This window comes from Ahaetulla prasina, chromosome 3 (genome assembly GCF_028640845.1).
Source record: "Ahaetulla prasina isolate Xishuangbanna chromosome 3, ASM2864084v1, whole genome shotgun sequence".
NCBI lineage: Eukaryota > Metazoa > Chordata > Lepidosauria > Squamata > Colubridae > Ahaetulla > Ahaetulla prasina.
Genome location: NC_080541.1, coordinates 174644410 through 174662743, shown reverse-complemented (window position 1 = coordinate 174662743; position 18334 = coordinate 174644410). Strand labels below are relative to the sequence as shown.

Sequence of the window (18334 nt, the reverse complement as noted above, 5' to 3'; positions counted from 1 at the left end):
AAAGGTTGTTGACCTGCGCTCGCCCAGCTGCTGGCCGTGACCTACCCCCATCCAAGCGCCTCGCTAGCCACCTGTTCCAAACACTCGCTGGCCATGCGGCTGCCGACCAAAGCCTGCCTGCATCCAAGCGTCTCGCTAGCCAGCCGATTCAAGCGCCTCTCTGGATGCAGGCAGGTTTTGGTCAGCAGCCGCGAGGCACTAAATTGAGCTAAATTGCTCATAGTGTCATCCTTTCTGTGTCAAACAGCTCATTCTCAAATGCCTATAGTGCACTCCTAATTTTGAGTTCATTTGCTCAACTGTTTTAAGTATGCATAAAAAATATACTGCTCTTTTCCAATTCCCATTCATACCATTGCTAAATGAAAAGAAAACAACCTTGAAGACAATCTTTTCCCCCAAAACAAAGAATAGAATTACCATATTGCCAGCAAATGTAAGATGGGACATGCAACCTCTCGCCCTCCAATTTTAAAGAGAATTTTTTTCAGGAGCAGCATAGATTTCTTTTGGTTATAATGCAGCCATAACGCTGAGATACCTTTTTATACCTAAGAGCTAATGGCTAATTTACCAATTACTGCAAGGACAACAAAGCACAAATCAGTATGATTAACTCTATCCCAATTGTGAGAGAACTGAGATGACTCTTTTGAAAGGTGTAATTGACAATTACTGTGATGCTTTTTAAATAAAAGATCGTATATAACTGCTTGATTGGGAAAACAGTATCATTTTATGAGACTCCACAACAGGATTCATCCACAGGAAATTCTCAGGCAAGAAATGTTAGAATACCAGGGCAGGGCCAGCCTACCCTACCCCATCTGGAGAAAGCATGATGGAGAGAAAGAGGGTGGGAGAAAATGATGAAGGAGAGAAAGAGAGATGAAGCATAGAAGGGGGGGAGAAAGATAAAGAAGAGAAAGGGGGGAGAAAGATGGAAAGAGAGAGGGAGGGAGGGAGAAAGAGATTAAGGAGAGAAAGAGAGAAAGGGGGAGAAAGAGATGAGGAGAAAGATGAAGGAGAGAAAGAGGGAAGGAGAATGGATTTGTTCTGGTAATTGGTTTAATAAGCATGGCACTGAAAAAGTGACTTATGACCGTTTTTCACACTAATGAACATTGCAGCAAACTGTCATTAGGGCAAAGAAGCTATGTCACATGACCATCTGGCCACGCTCACCCGGTCACATGAAGCACCGCAGTTGTGACATGAGTGACATGGTTATTAAAAATGCTGCAACAGGCATAAATGATGACCGGTCATAAGTGTGATTTCTGACAGGTTCTCGCACTTTTGACCAGTCCTCACACTTATGACCGGTCATCATTTATGCCTATTGCAGCATATAGGGACTACTCAGAGGGCTGAAAAAGTTATTTTTGACCTGTCCTCACACTTTTGACTAGTCCTCACACCTACGACTGTCCTTACTTTTTACATTTTGTGCCCTATCTTGTAACCGTGGTGAAGAGAAGCAGTTATGAAATGAGTGACATGGTTGTTAAAAATGCTGCAATGGGCATAAATGTGAGGATCATCATAAGTGCAAGAACTAGTCAAAAGTGCAAGGACCGGGCAGAAATGACTTTTTTTAGCCCTCTGAGTAGTTTCTATGCCCATAGTCATGGCCGCCTGGTCACATGACCAGCTAGCCACACCGACCCAGTCACATGACCAGCTAGCCACACCCCAAAATAAGCCACGCTCACAGAACCGATTGTTAAAAATTTTGAATCCCACCACTGACCATAACATTGTCTATCAGTCCTAAGTTGGTCCAAAGGATATCATGTTTGATGGGTATCAGAAGCTGATGAGAGATCAAGGTGGACCAGATGGCTATACTGCTGTATGATGTATGCTGAACTTGCCAAAAGTAATTAACCAGTGTGATCAATACTATCTCAATCAGACTTGAATCCCAATTGAAAAGAGTTCAGAGAATCTGCTTCTCCCAGGACTTTCTGGAGCTATAGACTTGCTCTAAAAAGGGAAGATTGAAGACTGGATGAAAATTATTCAGATCTGTTGGTAATGGCCAGTGATGGCCTCTTAAGAAAGAGCAGACAGTTGTCTCTATCGAGGCAGATGCAACTACCTTCTCCTGTAGAGAAGCATTCACCATTGGATGGACTCAATTACCTGTCAGGAGACTGAATTAACTAGAAGGAACAGGGATCTAAAACACCAGTGGCTGAACTCAGCTCTAAGAAATGGCTCCACTTCATCAGGTTCAAACCTTTTCCAGACAACCAGGCAAGACCATGCAGAGACAACTAAATAGGGTCTGTACATCCAGATTCTAACTCTGATTTCTCTGCTGAAATGAGACTAACCTGCTCTGGAATCTGCTCCTGAGGATAGAAGAGTAAGAGTGGTATGAGATATTTTGTCAGTGGGCTTTCCCCATTGACTTTGCTTGGTGGAAGGTAGCTGGGAAGGTTATAAATGGTGATCACATGACCATGGGACAGTACAATTGTCATGAATGCATGTCAGTTGTCAAGTGGCTGAATTTTGATAGTGGGGAATGCTGCAACAGTATCAAAATGTGAAAACTGCATCTTATTATTACATCTGGGAGCTGTACTACACTATTTATTCTCTGTACAGGAATTTGTCAGAGTATATTCATTAACTAGAATAGGACATTGTAACAAAGTCAGCCCATGAGGGCTATTTAAGGGGCGTGCATAAGAGCACAAGCATGCCTACTCTTCCTGTCCTACTGTTTCCTTTCATTATATCCAATTAATATAGCTATTACATACTTATGCTCATATATGTGCTTATATATTGTATAGTTATTTCATGCTTATGCTTATATATACTATGTGACAAAATAAATAAATAAATAAAAATATTCGGGAGCTGAGACAGACTGGAGCCAGGTCGCGTCTTAATCTGCAGCTTCTGAGTCTGCTCAGAGCAAAAGAAACTGAAACCAGTGTCTGTGCATGCTGTCTGCTTTGCTGAAATGAAACTGTGTATCTATGTGTGCTTCTGGATTTGATTTTTGCAAGAAATATGGACCCAGAGCACACACAAGATTGCATTGTAAATTAAGCTGAAGAGACTGTCTGTGTTTAAAAAGAGAAACAAGGCAGTAAGCGTTCAGGGAGGAGAAACTGAAGAAGCTGAAAAAGATATGAAGCAAGAGAAGGTTGGAGCACAGGAGCAGTCAATACCATGTAGGTCAGAACGATGGAACAAAGGGATCCATCTGACAGATATTCTGCTAGTAAAGTAAAGGTGTATAATGTATGGTGTGAGCCAAGAAACTATAAGGAAGTATTGGCATTAGCTAAAGTTGAACAAAGCCATTTATGGGCTGAAGCAGTCAGTCAGGAATTGGAATATATATGTCTAGATAAGGCATTGAAGGGTCTTGGGTTCAAGAGTTGCAAGGCTGATGGTTGCATATACACTGGAAAATTACAAGGTGGGGATTGCCAACTATTAGCATTTGTGTATGATCTTTGCTTCATTTCAAAGGATGTATCACAGTAAAAGGGTTCTCAGGTATTTGAATGTGGGTCTTCAAATACAGGTATCTGAAGAATATTAAGGTAATTTGATTTTATGTCTATTCCAGTTATGAATGGAGGAGTGTCAGAGTATATTCATTAACTAGAATAGGATATGGTAACAAAGTCAGCCACTTAGGGCTATTTGGGAGCTGAGACAGACTGGAACCAGGGCGTGTCTTAATCTGCAGTTTCTGAGTCTGCTCAGAGCAAAAGAGAAACCAGCCAGTGTCTGTGCATGCTGTCTGCTCTCCTGAAATGAAACTGAATCTTCTATTGGTAAATGCTTTATGTGATATTATGAATATAAAGAAATTAATGAATCCAGCTGATTCAGTTATCTAAGTGTGCTTCTGGATTTGATTTTTGCAAGAAATTCTGACAATTGTAGCACCATAATGCTCTAAATAAAAAGTCTATATTGGTAGACACAATGTCTGAGCTCCTTGACTTATTCCATTAATTTTTAAATAAAATATTTGACTGGAGGGTTTTTTAAATATCTTTCAAAAATGTTTCCTTAAAAAAAGAACTTGGGGCAGAAGAAATGTCTTCAGTTTCTTTGGCTTATTTCCCTCTTAGCCTCCATATGCCTAGTTTCTACTTAACTAGAAATCCTGATTAGAACTAAAATTCTTAGAAGGGTTTTAACCTGGAAATATCAGTTCTTATTTCTAGAACTTGGCTGATTTAGACTATATCAGTATATTAGGTCAGTGAGAAATTGTGAGTTCACTGTTCTAGGGAGAAGAGCGATTGCAATTTCATGACCAGTGAGTACTATTAGTGACAGATGAGTCTTTCACATAAGGGAATAATTTTATAATTTACCCATGTCTGTCTCCAGAACTTCATTGAAATTGGCAGCAACTAGAGTCAATAATTCTTTTTCTCCCCTCCTTTCAAAGTGAGGTTGGGTGAGATCTGTAATGTGACTTACAACCTTCAGGCAATATATAGTCTTGAGAAGTACTAATTGGGTAGCACGCATCATGTTGACACAAATGGCAGACACCTGTTTGGCATATAACTGATACCTTCAAGATGCAGGAAAAGTAGGATGTATTTTTAGTAAAATATTTGAAATCCAGACTGATTTGTGAGAAATTAAAACAAATCACAGTGATATTATTAAGTGTCCTGAAACTGCTGCTGAGTTATTTTGGGTGAATGACAGCTAGAAGTTGTGCTTCATTACTGTTTTTCTGCAGTTTTCAATTATTTTTCATGTACCATATTTTTCGGAGTATAAGATGCTCTGAACTATAAGACGCACCTACCTTGTTTGGTGAGGAAAACAAGAAAAAGAAATCTGCCTCTGTTTCCCAGCAATTTTGCCTCATTACAGCAAATAGCCTGCTTTACTTTCATTTTCGTTTTCAGCATAGCTTGATTAGCATAAGAAAAATAAAATCTGCTCCCAGGAATTTACCTCTTTGCAGCAAGCAACAGAGGCCCCTGCAAAACAGCTGAGAGTCGGGAGGCAGATCCAAAGAACAATCAACTTGTGCTAATTAGGCTGTGCTGAAGCTGAAATGGGCTGTTTCTTCTTGCTGCTTGCTGCAAGGAGGTAAATTGCTGGGAGGCAGAGGCCAAAGGGTGGGGGCCAGTGGGTGGGCAGGGCTTCATTTGGTGTATAAGACGCACCTAAATTTTCATCCCCTTTTAGGGGGGAAAAAGATACATCTTATACTCCAAAAAATACGGTAGCTAGATATTAATGTTTTGAATAAATGACATGGGTTTTCTTGATTTTTTTTCTCAATGTAAAATAGAATAATAATTAAAAAAACTTTTTTTAAAAAGAAAAGTAATAAAACTTTTGATATTTTATATCAAAATACTGTTTTATAATAATGTTTAAAGTTACCTTATCCAGATTTTGGAGAAAAAAAGATTTACTTAGAAGAATCAGCCATAGAATTGACAATGAAGATATTGAAATGGTGGATAGCTTCTGCTTTCTAAGATCGGCCATCAACAGTAAGGAAACAAACTGTCAGCAAATATGTTGCAGACTAGCACTTGATAGAGCAGCTAAGAAGGCCTTGAAAAAGATATTCAAATGTCATGATATGTCTATACAAAGATCAGAACTGTGCCAGGCATTCCCTTTGATACTGTATGGAAATGAAAGTTGGATTTTAAAGGAGCAGGATAGGAAGAATATTGATGCCTCTAAACTTGGTGCCAAAGAAGATTCCTGAGAATACAGTAACAATCAAGAAAACAAACCAAAGGATTATTGATCAAATCAGTTCAGAGTTCTCTCTTGACCAAGCTCAAATTATCATTTATCAGACACGTTATGCAAAGACCAGAACACCAAAAAAAGTTTCTAAAAGTGGGAAAGATGGAAGGAAAGAGAAGAGGATGAGTAGCACCAAAATGGACAGACTCGGTTACAGCGGCAACAAGTATACCATTAAGAGACTTAAAATTAGGGATTAGGGTTACATCATCATGGAGAATATGTGGTTACTAGGAAATGAAAATGACTTGATGGCACATAATCTACTTTTGCTCAGAACAGCTTTTTCTCAGTGGTAATATTTTTCAATGTCTAAAACAATATTTCTTCCGAAATATTAATATGTTTGCTAAATGAAAAGAAAAGTTAAAGTTATTTGAATTTCAGTTCATTTTTTATAAGTTCCAAATGAAGATAATTCAAGTAGAATATTATGTTTTTTCCTGTGTGAAAGGAATTGCAAAATCTATATATATTTATTGTCTTAGATTGAAAAAACTGTATATTACATCAGCTAGGAACTCTATAAAGCATTCCTGTGACGTGCAAAACTGTTTATTGAATATACATTTTAAGAAATACAAAACCTAAACCTAATAAAGTAATAAACCAAATTATGTGGTTAATGTTCTATTAAAATGGTTCTTTACTATTTTGCCATTTTTCTTAGTACTGTTGATTTTTATTGCTGTTCTTCATTACTTTGAAACAATAAGTAAAACAGTTGAGCAAGTAAACCCCTTATCCAAAATGTTGGTGTTTGAATCCAATTTCTTCTTATTATTTATCACGACAAACTTGTCTTTAATGCTTTTAATAAAAATTGGGAGTCATTTTTATGTTCTTCATGAAGCTATTTTAGAATAATGACAAGGCCCTGAAAAGAGTTTTATATATAATGAATTGTGGGAAAAGAAATCTTTAGATTTCCAGTGAATGTTATAAAAAAGGTTCTACACTACTGTGTGCGAGTTGATGTTATTTTTAAGATTCTCCCAATACAGAACATGAATAATGCTAATTGTGGTTGTGTTGTGCTTTAGCTATAATTAAACTATTGATATTCACTTCAGAGGGGAAATATGCAGGATCCATTCTTTATACATTTTGTAATGCGACATTCTTTTCCCTAGGCTCACGAACGGTCAGAAAGTTCCGATGTGGCATTTGTTACCCAACTGGTAAAAAAGTTGATGATCATCATTGCACGGCCAGCAAGGTTGCTTGAATGTCTGGTAAGCACACAAGAGTTTTTAGGAGCTTTGTAAGATAGTAAAATCTTCTAGGAACCAGACATATGCACTCAACAGTTTAAAATCTATGTCCAGTATTGAGTGTAACAAAAATATATTTCCAAACAAATTACATAAATCAGAGAACTAGAGACTAAAAGACTTTGTAGCTTTATGAATAATGGCCTGCTTCTGTTGCATTTGGTTTCTAGTAAAGAGATCTTGCCACTTCTTAATTGTCATTTTACACATTGATTATAAATCAAGGAAGACAATTTTGTATTGTTTACTGCTTGGTAAATAAATTTGTACACTATTCTCAAGTTTATACTGTGACATTGCAGCTGTTGTTCAGCTTGAAAAATAGTGTCATGCAAATTTTGGGGTTAGGGTTAGGGTCAATCTACGTTGATTGTGACTTATACAGTATCTATAGAAGTAGGCCGTTGATTGTAGAATGGTGTATTTTATGACATTTTATATTATTTCATAGAATGCTTCATTATAATTTGATGTCACTTAATGTTTTATAAACTTAGCCAAATTTCAATTTCATGGGAGTCATAGGTCCTGAATTTTGGACACAAAATCATCCATCCATCCATCCATCCATCCATCTCTGACTTCCTCTGGAAGCTCAAGTTGCCACATACAGTTCTCTCACATTTTCTACTTTGTTGTCTTGGTAACTCCATAAAGTAGGTTCAGCTGTGAAAATCATGACTAACTCAAAGTCACCCTCTAAATTTCATGGCTGAATGAGAATTTGAACCTGGATCTTATTATTCTTAGTCTGGTATATCAAATTTATAAATGATTTCAATTTTATATATTAATATAGTGTATTCTTCTAGGAACCAGACATATGCACTCAACAGTTTAAAATCTATGTCCAGTATTGAGTGTAACAAAAATATATTTCCAAACAAATTACATAAATCAGAGAACTAGAGACTAAAAGACTTTGTAGCTTTATGAATAATAGCCTGCTTCTGTTGCATTTGGTTTCTAGTAAAGAGATCTTGCCACTTCTTAATTGTCATTTTACACAGATTATGGCATTGATTATAAATCAAGGAAGACAATTTTGTATTGTTTACTGCTTGGTAAATAAATTTGTACACTATTCTCAAGTTTATACTGTGACATTGCAGCTGTTATTCAGCTTGAAAAATAGTGTCATGCAAATTTTGGGGTTAGGGTTAGGGTCAATCTACGTTGATTGTGACTTATACAGTATCTATAGAAGTAGGCCGTTGATTGTAGAATGGTGTATTTTATGACATTTTATATTATTTCATAGAATGCTTCATTATAATTTGATGTCACTTAATGTTTTATAAACTTAGCCAAATTTCAATTTCATGGGAGTCATAGGTCCTGAATTTTGGACACAAAATCATCCATCCATCCATCTCTGACTTCCTCTGGAAGCTCAAGTTGCCACATACAGTTCTCTCACATTTTCTACTTTGTTGTCTTGGTAACTCCATAAAGTAGGTTCAGCTGTGAAAATCATGACTAACTCAAAGTCACCCTCTAAATTTCATGGCTGAATGAGAATTTGAACCTGGATCTTATTATTCTTAGTCTGGTATATCAAATTTAAAAATGATTTCAATTTTATATATTAATATAGTGTATTCTATGCATAAGGAAGCTATAGCATTACATATCCACTTCTTCAAAAACCTTTAGGCCTTAAATTCCCTAGATAACTTTGTAATATTTGAACTGAAAGTTATTTTATCTATTTGAAACTAATGGGACTGCAGCCAAAGAGTTACCCTTCTGATGTAGATTTTTCCCCTCTTTGAACAGTTGATCACTAATGTATATTTCAAATCCTTTTTGAAAAATCAATTGCTGAGCTATCTGGAAGATATTTTTTAAAAAAAATCAAAAGCCTAATTGCTTCATTTAAATTAAATGTACAGTTTTCTACTGTAGGTAAATAATAAAATAAGAATTTATCATAATTAATCTGTTTCACTTGATAATGAACTGACTTGATTTTACTGGAGCTTTTTAAAAAGATATGTGATAAACTACACATCAATAAAAGCTTCAGGAATTCTACAAAATGTGATTCTGAATGTGTATGCATATTACATGGACTCCTTCAAAAATTCTTATATGAAAGTATAATTTTGAGAGCATATTTAAATTAAAAGTAGGTCAGTATGATATTCTGCTTGTAATTATGCTTATTAAAAGGAATGTTTACTTATATTACCCTTTGCAAGTCTGTATAGGGCTGTTCATAAAAATCGTGCTGAACCAACTACTTTTAGTTATATGCATACATCATTAACTGGGATATGGAAAGATATTAATTAGCCTCAAAATTGTTTTAAAATGAAAATGGAAGCAGATGGAGGCTGAAATTTAACAGTGATAATGTGAAGCTGGTTGTGACAGTTGTCAAATGATATGTCAGGACTGAAAAATATACAGTTAGCCGTGTCAATACTGTTTGGGTTATACTTAATGTTTTTTGTAGTTCAGTTTATTATATCATGTGCCAAATTTATTCATTTAATCAGTCATCGGCTTGCTCCTGTTATTACTGTTGATTTCCTATAATAATAAAGAGCATCTGGTTTCATTCTTCTTGTTTTTGTGTACTGCTGGTGGAGAAATGAACATTTTAATGCCCTTAATTGATTATTGCAAATTATTTTTTATAAAAGAGATCCTTCCTACAATGTACAATGAAAAATTCAAAATGTAATTACAATTACATATGCTTTTTTGAAATAAAAAAGGATTAGTCTTTCCCTCTAATCACGCATTATGTGCCAAGTGGCTGAATGCCAAAATAATAATATAATGCAGCCTGGAATATCTCCAAACAGAGCAGTTTAATACAATTACATTATAATTTTCAAGTCACTAGTTTTTTAGTACCGTAGCATATTTAAGATTATTCATGTGACTTCAGGAAATGTTCTAGTTCTAGTGATATTTAATCCATTCTAGGTATTCTATATAAATAATACAATACCTTTTTATTTTCTTTGTTGAATTTATTTGCCACCCATCTCAACCACAAGGTGACTCTGGGCAGTTTACAATGTTAAAAAGAATAAAGCAATACAACAGTATGAATATAATTTATTTATTTATTTATTTAATCGTATTTATATACTGCCCTATCTCCCAAGGGACTCAGAGTAAAACATTATAAAAATAAAAAATTTAAGTTAAAGGATGAGGGGAAGCTGAGCAAGGGAAGGTGGGTGGAATCTGTTATTAATCTATCAGCTATTTCCCTCTTTTTTATACTGTTACTACATAGAATGCAATGGTTGCCCAATTTAGATCAGGGATTTTTCTGATTAATATTTCTTCTACTTTCCCTAAATTGTATAGAAGTACTTTACAACACAAATTGGAGCATTACACTGCATGTTATGGGCTGTCTCGCTCCTTATATGGCTATTTTTTCAATTCCCATAACATTTTTAAATTAATCATTGAGAGTAGTTTCAGTTGTGTGCCTTTCTAGCTCAGCCAAATGGCTCTTCTTGACCTCGCTGATGAACCAGCTATTTTAGTAGACAGGGTATGATGCTTTTGCATATCTGTTCCATAGTTATGCAGTGCAAAATAGTCTCACTGCAGAGTTGTAAGACTAAATAAAATAAGAAAAATATTTTTCATTAAGAAATAAGAAAAATTGTTTCCATAATTCTGTTGTCTAATCTTTCATTGCCCTTTATGGTGCCTTAATGAGAAGTTTTAGTAATATTCTGAATCATCTTTTATCTACCAATTTACATTTTTCTAAAACACAACTATGCCCCGAGAGCAATGCTGAGTTGTGTCATAAACTTGAAATCAGGTTTCAATTTGGACTTACAAACTCGCAGAAATTTAAGTTAAACTATGCATTTTATTCTCATCTTTCTTAAAATAAATTATACCTAGAGTTATAAGCATTTGTTTTTGAAATCAGATTAAATATTCTCTTTCTGTATCCTTTTGCTTTAGGAGTTTGATCCCGAAGAGTTCTACCATCTGCTAGAGGCTGCTGAAGGCCATGCCAAAGAAGGGGGAGGAATTAAATGTGACATCCCTCGTTATATTATATGCCAGCTGGGCCTTACCAGGGATCCCTTGGAGGGTGAGAGCATTGTATTCTTAGAACTATAATGAAGCAGAAAAGAGTAGGATGTCACAAAGCATCTTAGTCATTCTCACAAACATTAACTAGCACATAAAATCTAATGAGCATATCAACTGTTAAGAATGTCTGTAAGTATTACAGTGTCGTATTACATTTATATAGTGTGCCTATGCATTTTAATTATTACTTTAATGATATAGTATAAAGGTAAAGGTAAAGGTTCCTCTCACATATATATGTGCTAGTCATTCCCGACTCTAGGGGGTGGTGTTCATCTCCGTTTCAAAGCCAAAGAGCCAGCGCTGTCCGAAGATGTCTCTGTGGTCATGTGGCTGGCATGACTAAACGCCAAAGGCGCACGGAACGCTGTTACGTTCCCATCAAAGGTGGTCCCTATTTTTCTACTTGCATTTTTTACGTGCTTTTGAATTGCTAGGTTGCAGAAGGTGGGACAAGTAACGGAAACTCACCCCATTATGCGACACTAGGGATTCAAACCACTGAACTGCTGACCTTTCAATCAACAAATTCAGCACCTTAGCCACTGAGCCACCGCGTCTCTTATAGTATATAAATGCAGGGGAAACAGAAGACTTATCCTTTCCAGCCCATAGGACCACCTTTTTGTTGAATTCTGGTTTGTGCAATTTGGAGTGTGCAATATGTAATATTATAGTATATAATAGTATATAATATATAATAGTATATAGAATATAATAGTACATATTGCACACTCCAACTTGCACAAACCAGAACTCAACAAAAAGGTGATCCTATGAGCTGGAAAGGGTGAGTCTTCTGTTTCCCCTGCATTTGCAACGAATCCCTCCCAAACTAAGTGAAATGGGAACAAAAAAAATTACCATCCCTATCACTTTCCTCCTATGAGGATGGCTCCATTGGACTTCAACTGCCTTTCCTAGGGGAGTACTGTATGCCAACTTTTCTCATTCTCAATGACTTTACGAATTCTGAGAGTTGACATCCTTAAAGGTTGAGGTTGAGAAACACTGTGCTATTCTATTCTTGACTGCTCAATACTAGAATTAGCCCACTAATTTTGTGTGTGAAGGGACCATGCATATCATATCTGTCATTGTTGTATATCTTGTGCATTAAATAGAAATTCACATGTTGCAGACTAATTTTTCTGAATATTGCACACAAAAACAGTGAAAGGATAAATTAGCTTTTTATAGGAGAAAATTTTTTACAGCAAAATTTAGTGTCAAGAGTACAATAATTTGTACTGAAGATGACAAATGGTATTTGGTATTTTTCATTTTTGTCTTGGAATTTTGCTGAGGCTTATATGACTCATAAACTGAAATAACTTTGAAATTAAAAAAAGCAACAGAAAGCAAAAAACATGTAACATACAAAAAGCTGTAATAGGACTCAAAAATGAACATTATAGCCATCTCACTTATTTTAAACATAAAAAAGGTCTTGAGAAAAAGGGTTATGAGAAAATATAGAATCTATCTTATATATTATTCCGAATAACCTTACCAATACTAAGGAGATATATTTGCATAGTTACAAAGTAAAGTGATATAAGTTAATTACAGTGACCATCCATGACATTTTGGTTTGGCAGAAAAGCTCTCGGCATGAAAAATCTTGTGTGCTACTGTTTTCTACCCACCAGCATCCAACATAGGCCCCCTGCAAAAACTTTCCCACTCTTTATATTAGTCAGTGTTTCTCAGGCCAAGGAAGAAGGCAGGCAGTGGCAAACTACTTTTGAAAATGCTGTCAAGAAAACTGTAGGGAATTGTTCAGCAATTGCCAGGTGTCAAGGCTGACTCAAAGGCGTGCGCGCGCACACACACACACACACACACACACACACACACACACTGTGCAGGAAGTACTGCAAATGAGATAAGGGAGTAGGTGTATTATTCTTTGAATACCAATGATTGTATACTGTTACATCTTAAAAGCATATTTTTCTTTTCTTTCCAGAAATGGCCCAGCTGAATAGCTGTGATAGTCCAGATACTCCAGAGACAGATGATTCTGCAGAAGGAAAGGTAGTGATTTAACAGCTCCATTCCATAATACAAAAACGTTTCTGCACTGTTATTAGCAAAGTATAAGATGTGTATATGTACATTTTTTCTAACGATAATTACAGTGGATATAGAGTGTCTACACACCCCTGTTAAAATGCCAGATTTTTGAGTGTAAAAAAATCAGACCAAGATAAAGCACTTCAGAATTTTTCCCACCTTTACTATAACACACAAGCTGTTATAACTTACAAGCTAGTATAACATACATAGCCACATCCATACTTATAAGAGGGTATGAACACTTATACAGTCACATTATTTTAGGTTTTTTTATTTTTATTTTTCCTCCCTAAGGATTCGAGTTCGTTTTTCCATAGTATTGGACAAGGTAGCATTGAATAAAATTAAGTATTATAATGGGAAATAGTTAGAAAATGAATAGAAAATTAAATTTGTTAGAGCAGCCATATTTCTGATAGCACTTAGACTTATATACCACTTCATTGTGCTTTACAGCACTGTTTAACTCAGGGGTGTCAAACTCGCATCGTCACGGCGTTGTCACGTGACATATTGGGATTTTTTCCCCCCTTCGCTAAACTGGATGGTGGCGGGGCCAGCACGTGATGCATCTGGCCCCTGGGCCACGAGTTTGACACCCCTATTCTAAATGGTTTATAGAATCAGCATATTGCTTCCAACAATCTGGGTCCTCATTTAACTGACCTCAGAAGGATGGAAGACTGAGTCGACCTTGAACTGGTGAGGATCAAACTATTGGATCAGCAGAATTGGCCTGCTATATTGCATTCTAACCACTGCACCACCACGGCTCATAAAAAATCATGTTAGGTTGGAATTTTGAGAAATTACTCTTATTGTCATACCCTCATATCTTTTTGTAGGAAGTGTGACCTCATTTAATACTAAAGTTATTACTGTTCTGGACTCTGTTGACTTCTAATCAACAGTCATTTAATTTTGCTTAGGTTGAGTCTCAGCCTATTTCTTTAAGAAATAGGGTTATCTGTGCCTTTTTGAAGAATGGTTGTATTAGCTCCTCTTGCAAGGAGGCATTCATCAGAACTGAGATCCAGTTCATCTACTCCTTCACAGCTTGTACCACCCAGGAGGGCCAGAGATCCAGCCCACAGGTGGGCAGTCCCTAGTTCACCAAGCTCTCTGTTCACTTACTCAGGTTCAAGCTCCTTCCAATTTTATTATGGAAATTGTCAGGGTAGCAGAAAACTCACAAGTAGCTTTAGCAGCACAATGAAATCATAATATTTCTATTCATTTATACTTCCCAAGAAGAATTGGGTCAGTGGTTAATATCAGTTACATATTTAATAGATTAAAAGTAGAATGAAAGCTATTTTTGCTATTTTCAGAATCGGGGAGCAACTTTGCAATCCAAGAAAACACCATCAGAAGAGGAGTTTGAAACTATTAAATTGATCAGTAATGGGGCATATGGGTAAGAGTAATAAGTTATACTAGCATTTGTTTTTTAAAATGAGATTTTAAACAATAGGTTAATGTTGTGAGAATGCCAATGTTTGTATGCTAATATTTTAAAATGGCTGCTGAAGACATTGTATATGCCATTTGTTTTGTAAGTTACAGGAATAAAACTGTAGGCTTTTTTCTAACTTTAAAATGTTTCCTTCCCTGAAATTTGTGATAACTCTGCAGTAGAATAAAGCTGGTTCCTGTGGTGGTTCTGCTGAAACCATGGAGGAGGGTAACAGGATGAGAAAATTTGTGTGCTCTCCCTCCCTCACACTGCTGTTTTAGAGAGAAACAAACCATTATTGGAAAGTGCCACAGTAATCACAATTATTACAAAAGGGCTGGAAATGAGCCCTATGCTTCTAAGGTCCCACTTCCACATGTGAATTTCATGTGTTCATCCGCAATGCATTTAATAAGAAAATCATCAATGCAAGTTTCCACAGAAATTGAATCCTGATAATGCAAGGATGGAGAGCTCGTCCCTCTGCTACAGGGATAGATTTCTCCCTTATTTTGTAATGTGAGCAAGGCTCCCCTTTACATCCAAGTGGAAGTAATCATATTGCATATATCTATAACAGCATTCACCTTAGTGACAGCTGAGATGACCTGGCACTGGGCACCTCAAAGCAGAAATCATTTTACACAATTAACATGAGAACTGACAGAACTATAGCAGCAAAGACCTTTTCATACCCATGTACCATTGTGCCAGTGAGTGTAATGTAAGAAGTGCCTATTCCATGTTAGGTGGCCCAAATATCCAAGATGAAGTGGAGATAAATGTTGAGGTGTGCTGCTGGTCACAGTCCCAACTATAGGGAAGGTATAATTTGCCTGCTGAAAGTGGCATATTAGTAATCAAAAGCAATCAGAAACTGGCATCCTGCATCAGATTGAATTGCTGGTCCCTCAGAGACATTATCTGTATGACACCATATATCATGCCTGATGCCTTTAGACCACTCTATCCTCCTGGCTAGTCATCATCACTAGTCGATACCTTACTAGAAGCAGGCTGATTCTAATCGGCTATTGTCCCTTTTCCCCAAAGGGGGCTGTAGGGAGTAGGGGCATTTAAATATGTTATGGTATTATCATGCAGATCTCACCCCTTTGGGTAGCTGTGTCATGACAAAATGTCAACTTGCTGCAACTGCCCACTTCCCCTGCAGATAAGTGCCTTGCATATTTATTTATTTATTTATTTCGATTTTTATACCGCCCTTCTCCCGAATCCCGAATATCATGCCTGTGACATGTCCTCTTTGGTCATAGGTAGAATTCTGCTGTTGCATCTGGGTCACCAGAACCACCATGCACTGTGCTTTCAGTGCACTTACATTTAGGAGGCAACAGTTGCTCCTCCTTCTCTGACCATTATTTCTGTTCCTGTGTTCCTAACAAGAGAAATGGGTGCATGGTTTCCTGAAATGCCAACTCCCATTCATTTTATGAAGGGGAAATGCTCCTGAGTCACCGTGAGGCCATTACATGGCACCATTACTGCCTCAGGAAGACTAGGCATAATGCTAAAATCAAGCCTCCTTACAGCCTTACTTTGATCACTAAATATTGATCATATCCCCACTCGCAGTAGCTTAGCTCTCACAGCCTTGGTTTATTTAGTGAAGTTTTTATAAGGAGTGAGTGAACCCTAAACTGGAGTTGGGAGGGAAGAGAAGCCCTGTGGGCAAACCTTTTGTTAAAGTATAAAAAGAAAGGGCCTTCTTGAATGTACATGCAAGTTGCAATGCACTCAGTACCAGTTCTGTGCGGTCACAGAACTCATTGGAGGAATCCCCCAATAAGCCAGCTATCTTGATTTGGGGGAAAGGGAGTATTTAAACTCAAAAACTGACTGAATCTCTTTCATTCTTTTTTTTTTTTACATCTGATTAAAGCTCTTGTTCAATACAGTATCTTGGATCAAAATTAAAACTACAAATGGAAAAAAAATAGAAATGGAATTGAGATCTGGAGGCTGCCTCTGAGGCAGCAGGCAACTAAACACTTGCACACCAGTTATCCCCTGATCAAGCAGATGTACCAGTCCATCAATGAGTCCAATTGTCAAGCTGCAATTCTTTCCTTTGTAACTCACTTGCCAATCTCTATAATTAGTTAGCTTCAGAATGGCTCTCTAGATGTACCAGTTGCTTCTTCTGTTCCTGCTATTTCCCCACAAAGTTCCAGCACACGTTGAGCCCAAAAAGATAGCAGCAGGACCATACCTAGAAAATGTTTTGACTTAGGCTGACATCATCCCAAACTAGCTGTTATGTATACAGAATAATTTATATGCAGAATGTTTTGCAAATCCCTAATAAATATGGATGTGCAGCTATTCAGATCTGAAGCAGAAAAGATGCTTTGGAAGGGATCTGACTGAACACACTTGCTGTACCTGTCAGCTGAAGGAGGCACTGATAGGTGCTTTAGATGTACCTTTTCTCTTTTGGATTAAATGGCTGCACACCTCTACCTGAAAGTCTCTTTCAAAGAAAGAAAAGTGGCCAGTTTTTTCAGAGGGATACTGAGTCAAACAAAAGGGTATAAAAATCCCTTTTTATAGGGAGTTGATAAAAATAAAAATAATATTTGACTATAGAAGTTATATTTCAAGTAAAGGTTAGATATGAATGAAACAAATTTAATATTTCAAATTTTGTAATGCTAACTTGGTAAATATATTTATTTCTAAGAGTCTTTTGTTCTTACTTGGTTTCTACTTTCATTCATGATTATTGAATCCCATATAAAACTCTATCCTTTACTATAAAATAATTAACTTTAAAATTCAAGTAGAGCCTGGAGAACAAAGACAAATTACTTGGCGCTAGTTAATCATGTCCATTTTGTGAGTTCTTTCTAGCTTTATGGACTGGTGAAACAGGTGAAACTTCAGATGTATTCTTTCTCATTTCCTATATAACATATTGTTCATGTGTTACCACAGTGCAGTGTTCTTGGTGCGCCACCGGAATACACGTCAACGTTTCGCAATAAAGAAGATTAATAAGCAGAACCTTATTTTGAGGAACCAAATTCAGCAAGCTTTTGTGGAGAGGGACATCCTAACTTTTGCAGAAAATCCTTTTGTTGTCAGCATGTTTTGCTCCTTTGAAACCAAGCGGCATCTTTGCATGGTCATGGAGTATGTGGAAGGTATACAGAATTTACCCAGACATTATAATAAATGTATTAATCAAAGTGGTTTTCATTAGGAAAAGAGAGATTAAATATGATGATTCATTTAGATGCTAGGGTACTTCCATTATTTTCTCAGCCTAGGATTTGTTTCATATCTTTCAAGATAGAATGAATATATTGTGCTATAAAACTTGCTCTACTCCACCATATTTCAGTAATAAATGCCAAGTCTGCATATTTGTCCATCACTTTATTCTGAATTAAAGAGATCTTACCAATAGAGTTGACATTTATCAACAGCAGCCAAAGCAATACAGCTGGATGTGGAATGAGCTAATTGATCCAGAAGAGGAAACAGGCACCAAATGCTTCCTAATTTTTCCTAATTCATCACCACCTAATTATATTCCTATCTGCCTTACATTTCCCTGATCTTCTTCCATATCATTATCTGTTTAGAATTGTATGGCAGGGTATGAGGAAATATCTTATTTTTT

General features: G+C 36.5%; 1 protein-coding gene across 13 annotated transcripts in view; it reads left to right on the top strand.

The window, feature by feature from the left end:
- The window catches only part of MAST2 (microtubule associated serine/threonine kinase 2), a 178369-nt gene that overhangs the window by 119464 nt on the left and 40571 nt on the right, over nucleotides 1-18334 (top strand). For all 13 annotated transcript variants that reach the window (XM_058178904.1, XM_058178902.1, XM_058178898.1 and 10 more), the window contains 5 exons: nucleotides 6918-7019; nucleotides 11013-11145; nucleotides 13120-13187; nucleotides 14561-14646; nucleotides 17644-17852. In XM_058178904.1, coding sequence (XP_058034887.1) covers nucleotides 6918-7019; nucleotides 11013-11145; nucleotides 13120-13187; nucleotides 14561-14646; nucleotides 17644-17852 — 598 coding nt within the window. The remainder of the gene's footprint in view (nucleotides 1-6917; nucleotides 7020-11012; nucleotides 11146-13119; nucleotides 13188-14560; nucleotides 14647-17643; nucleotides 17853-18334) is intronic.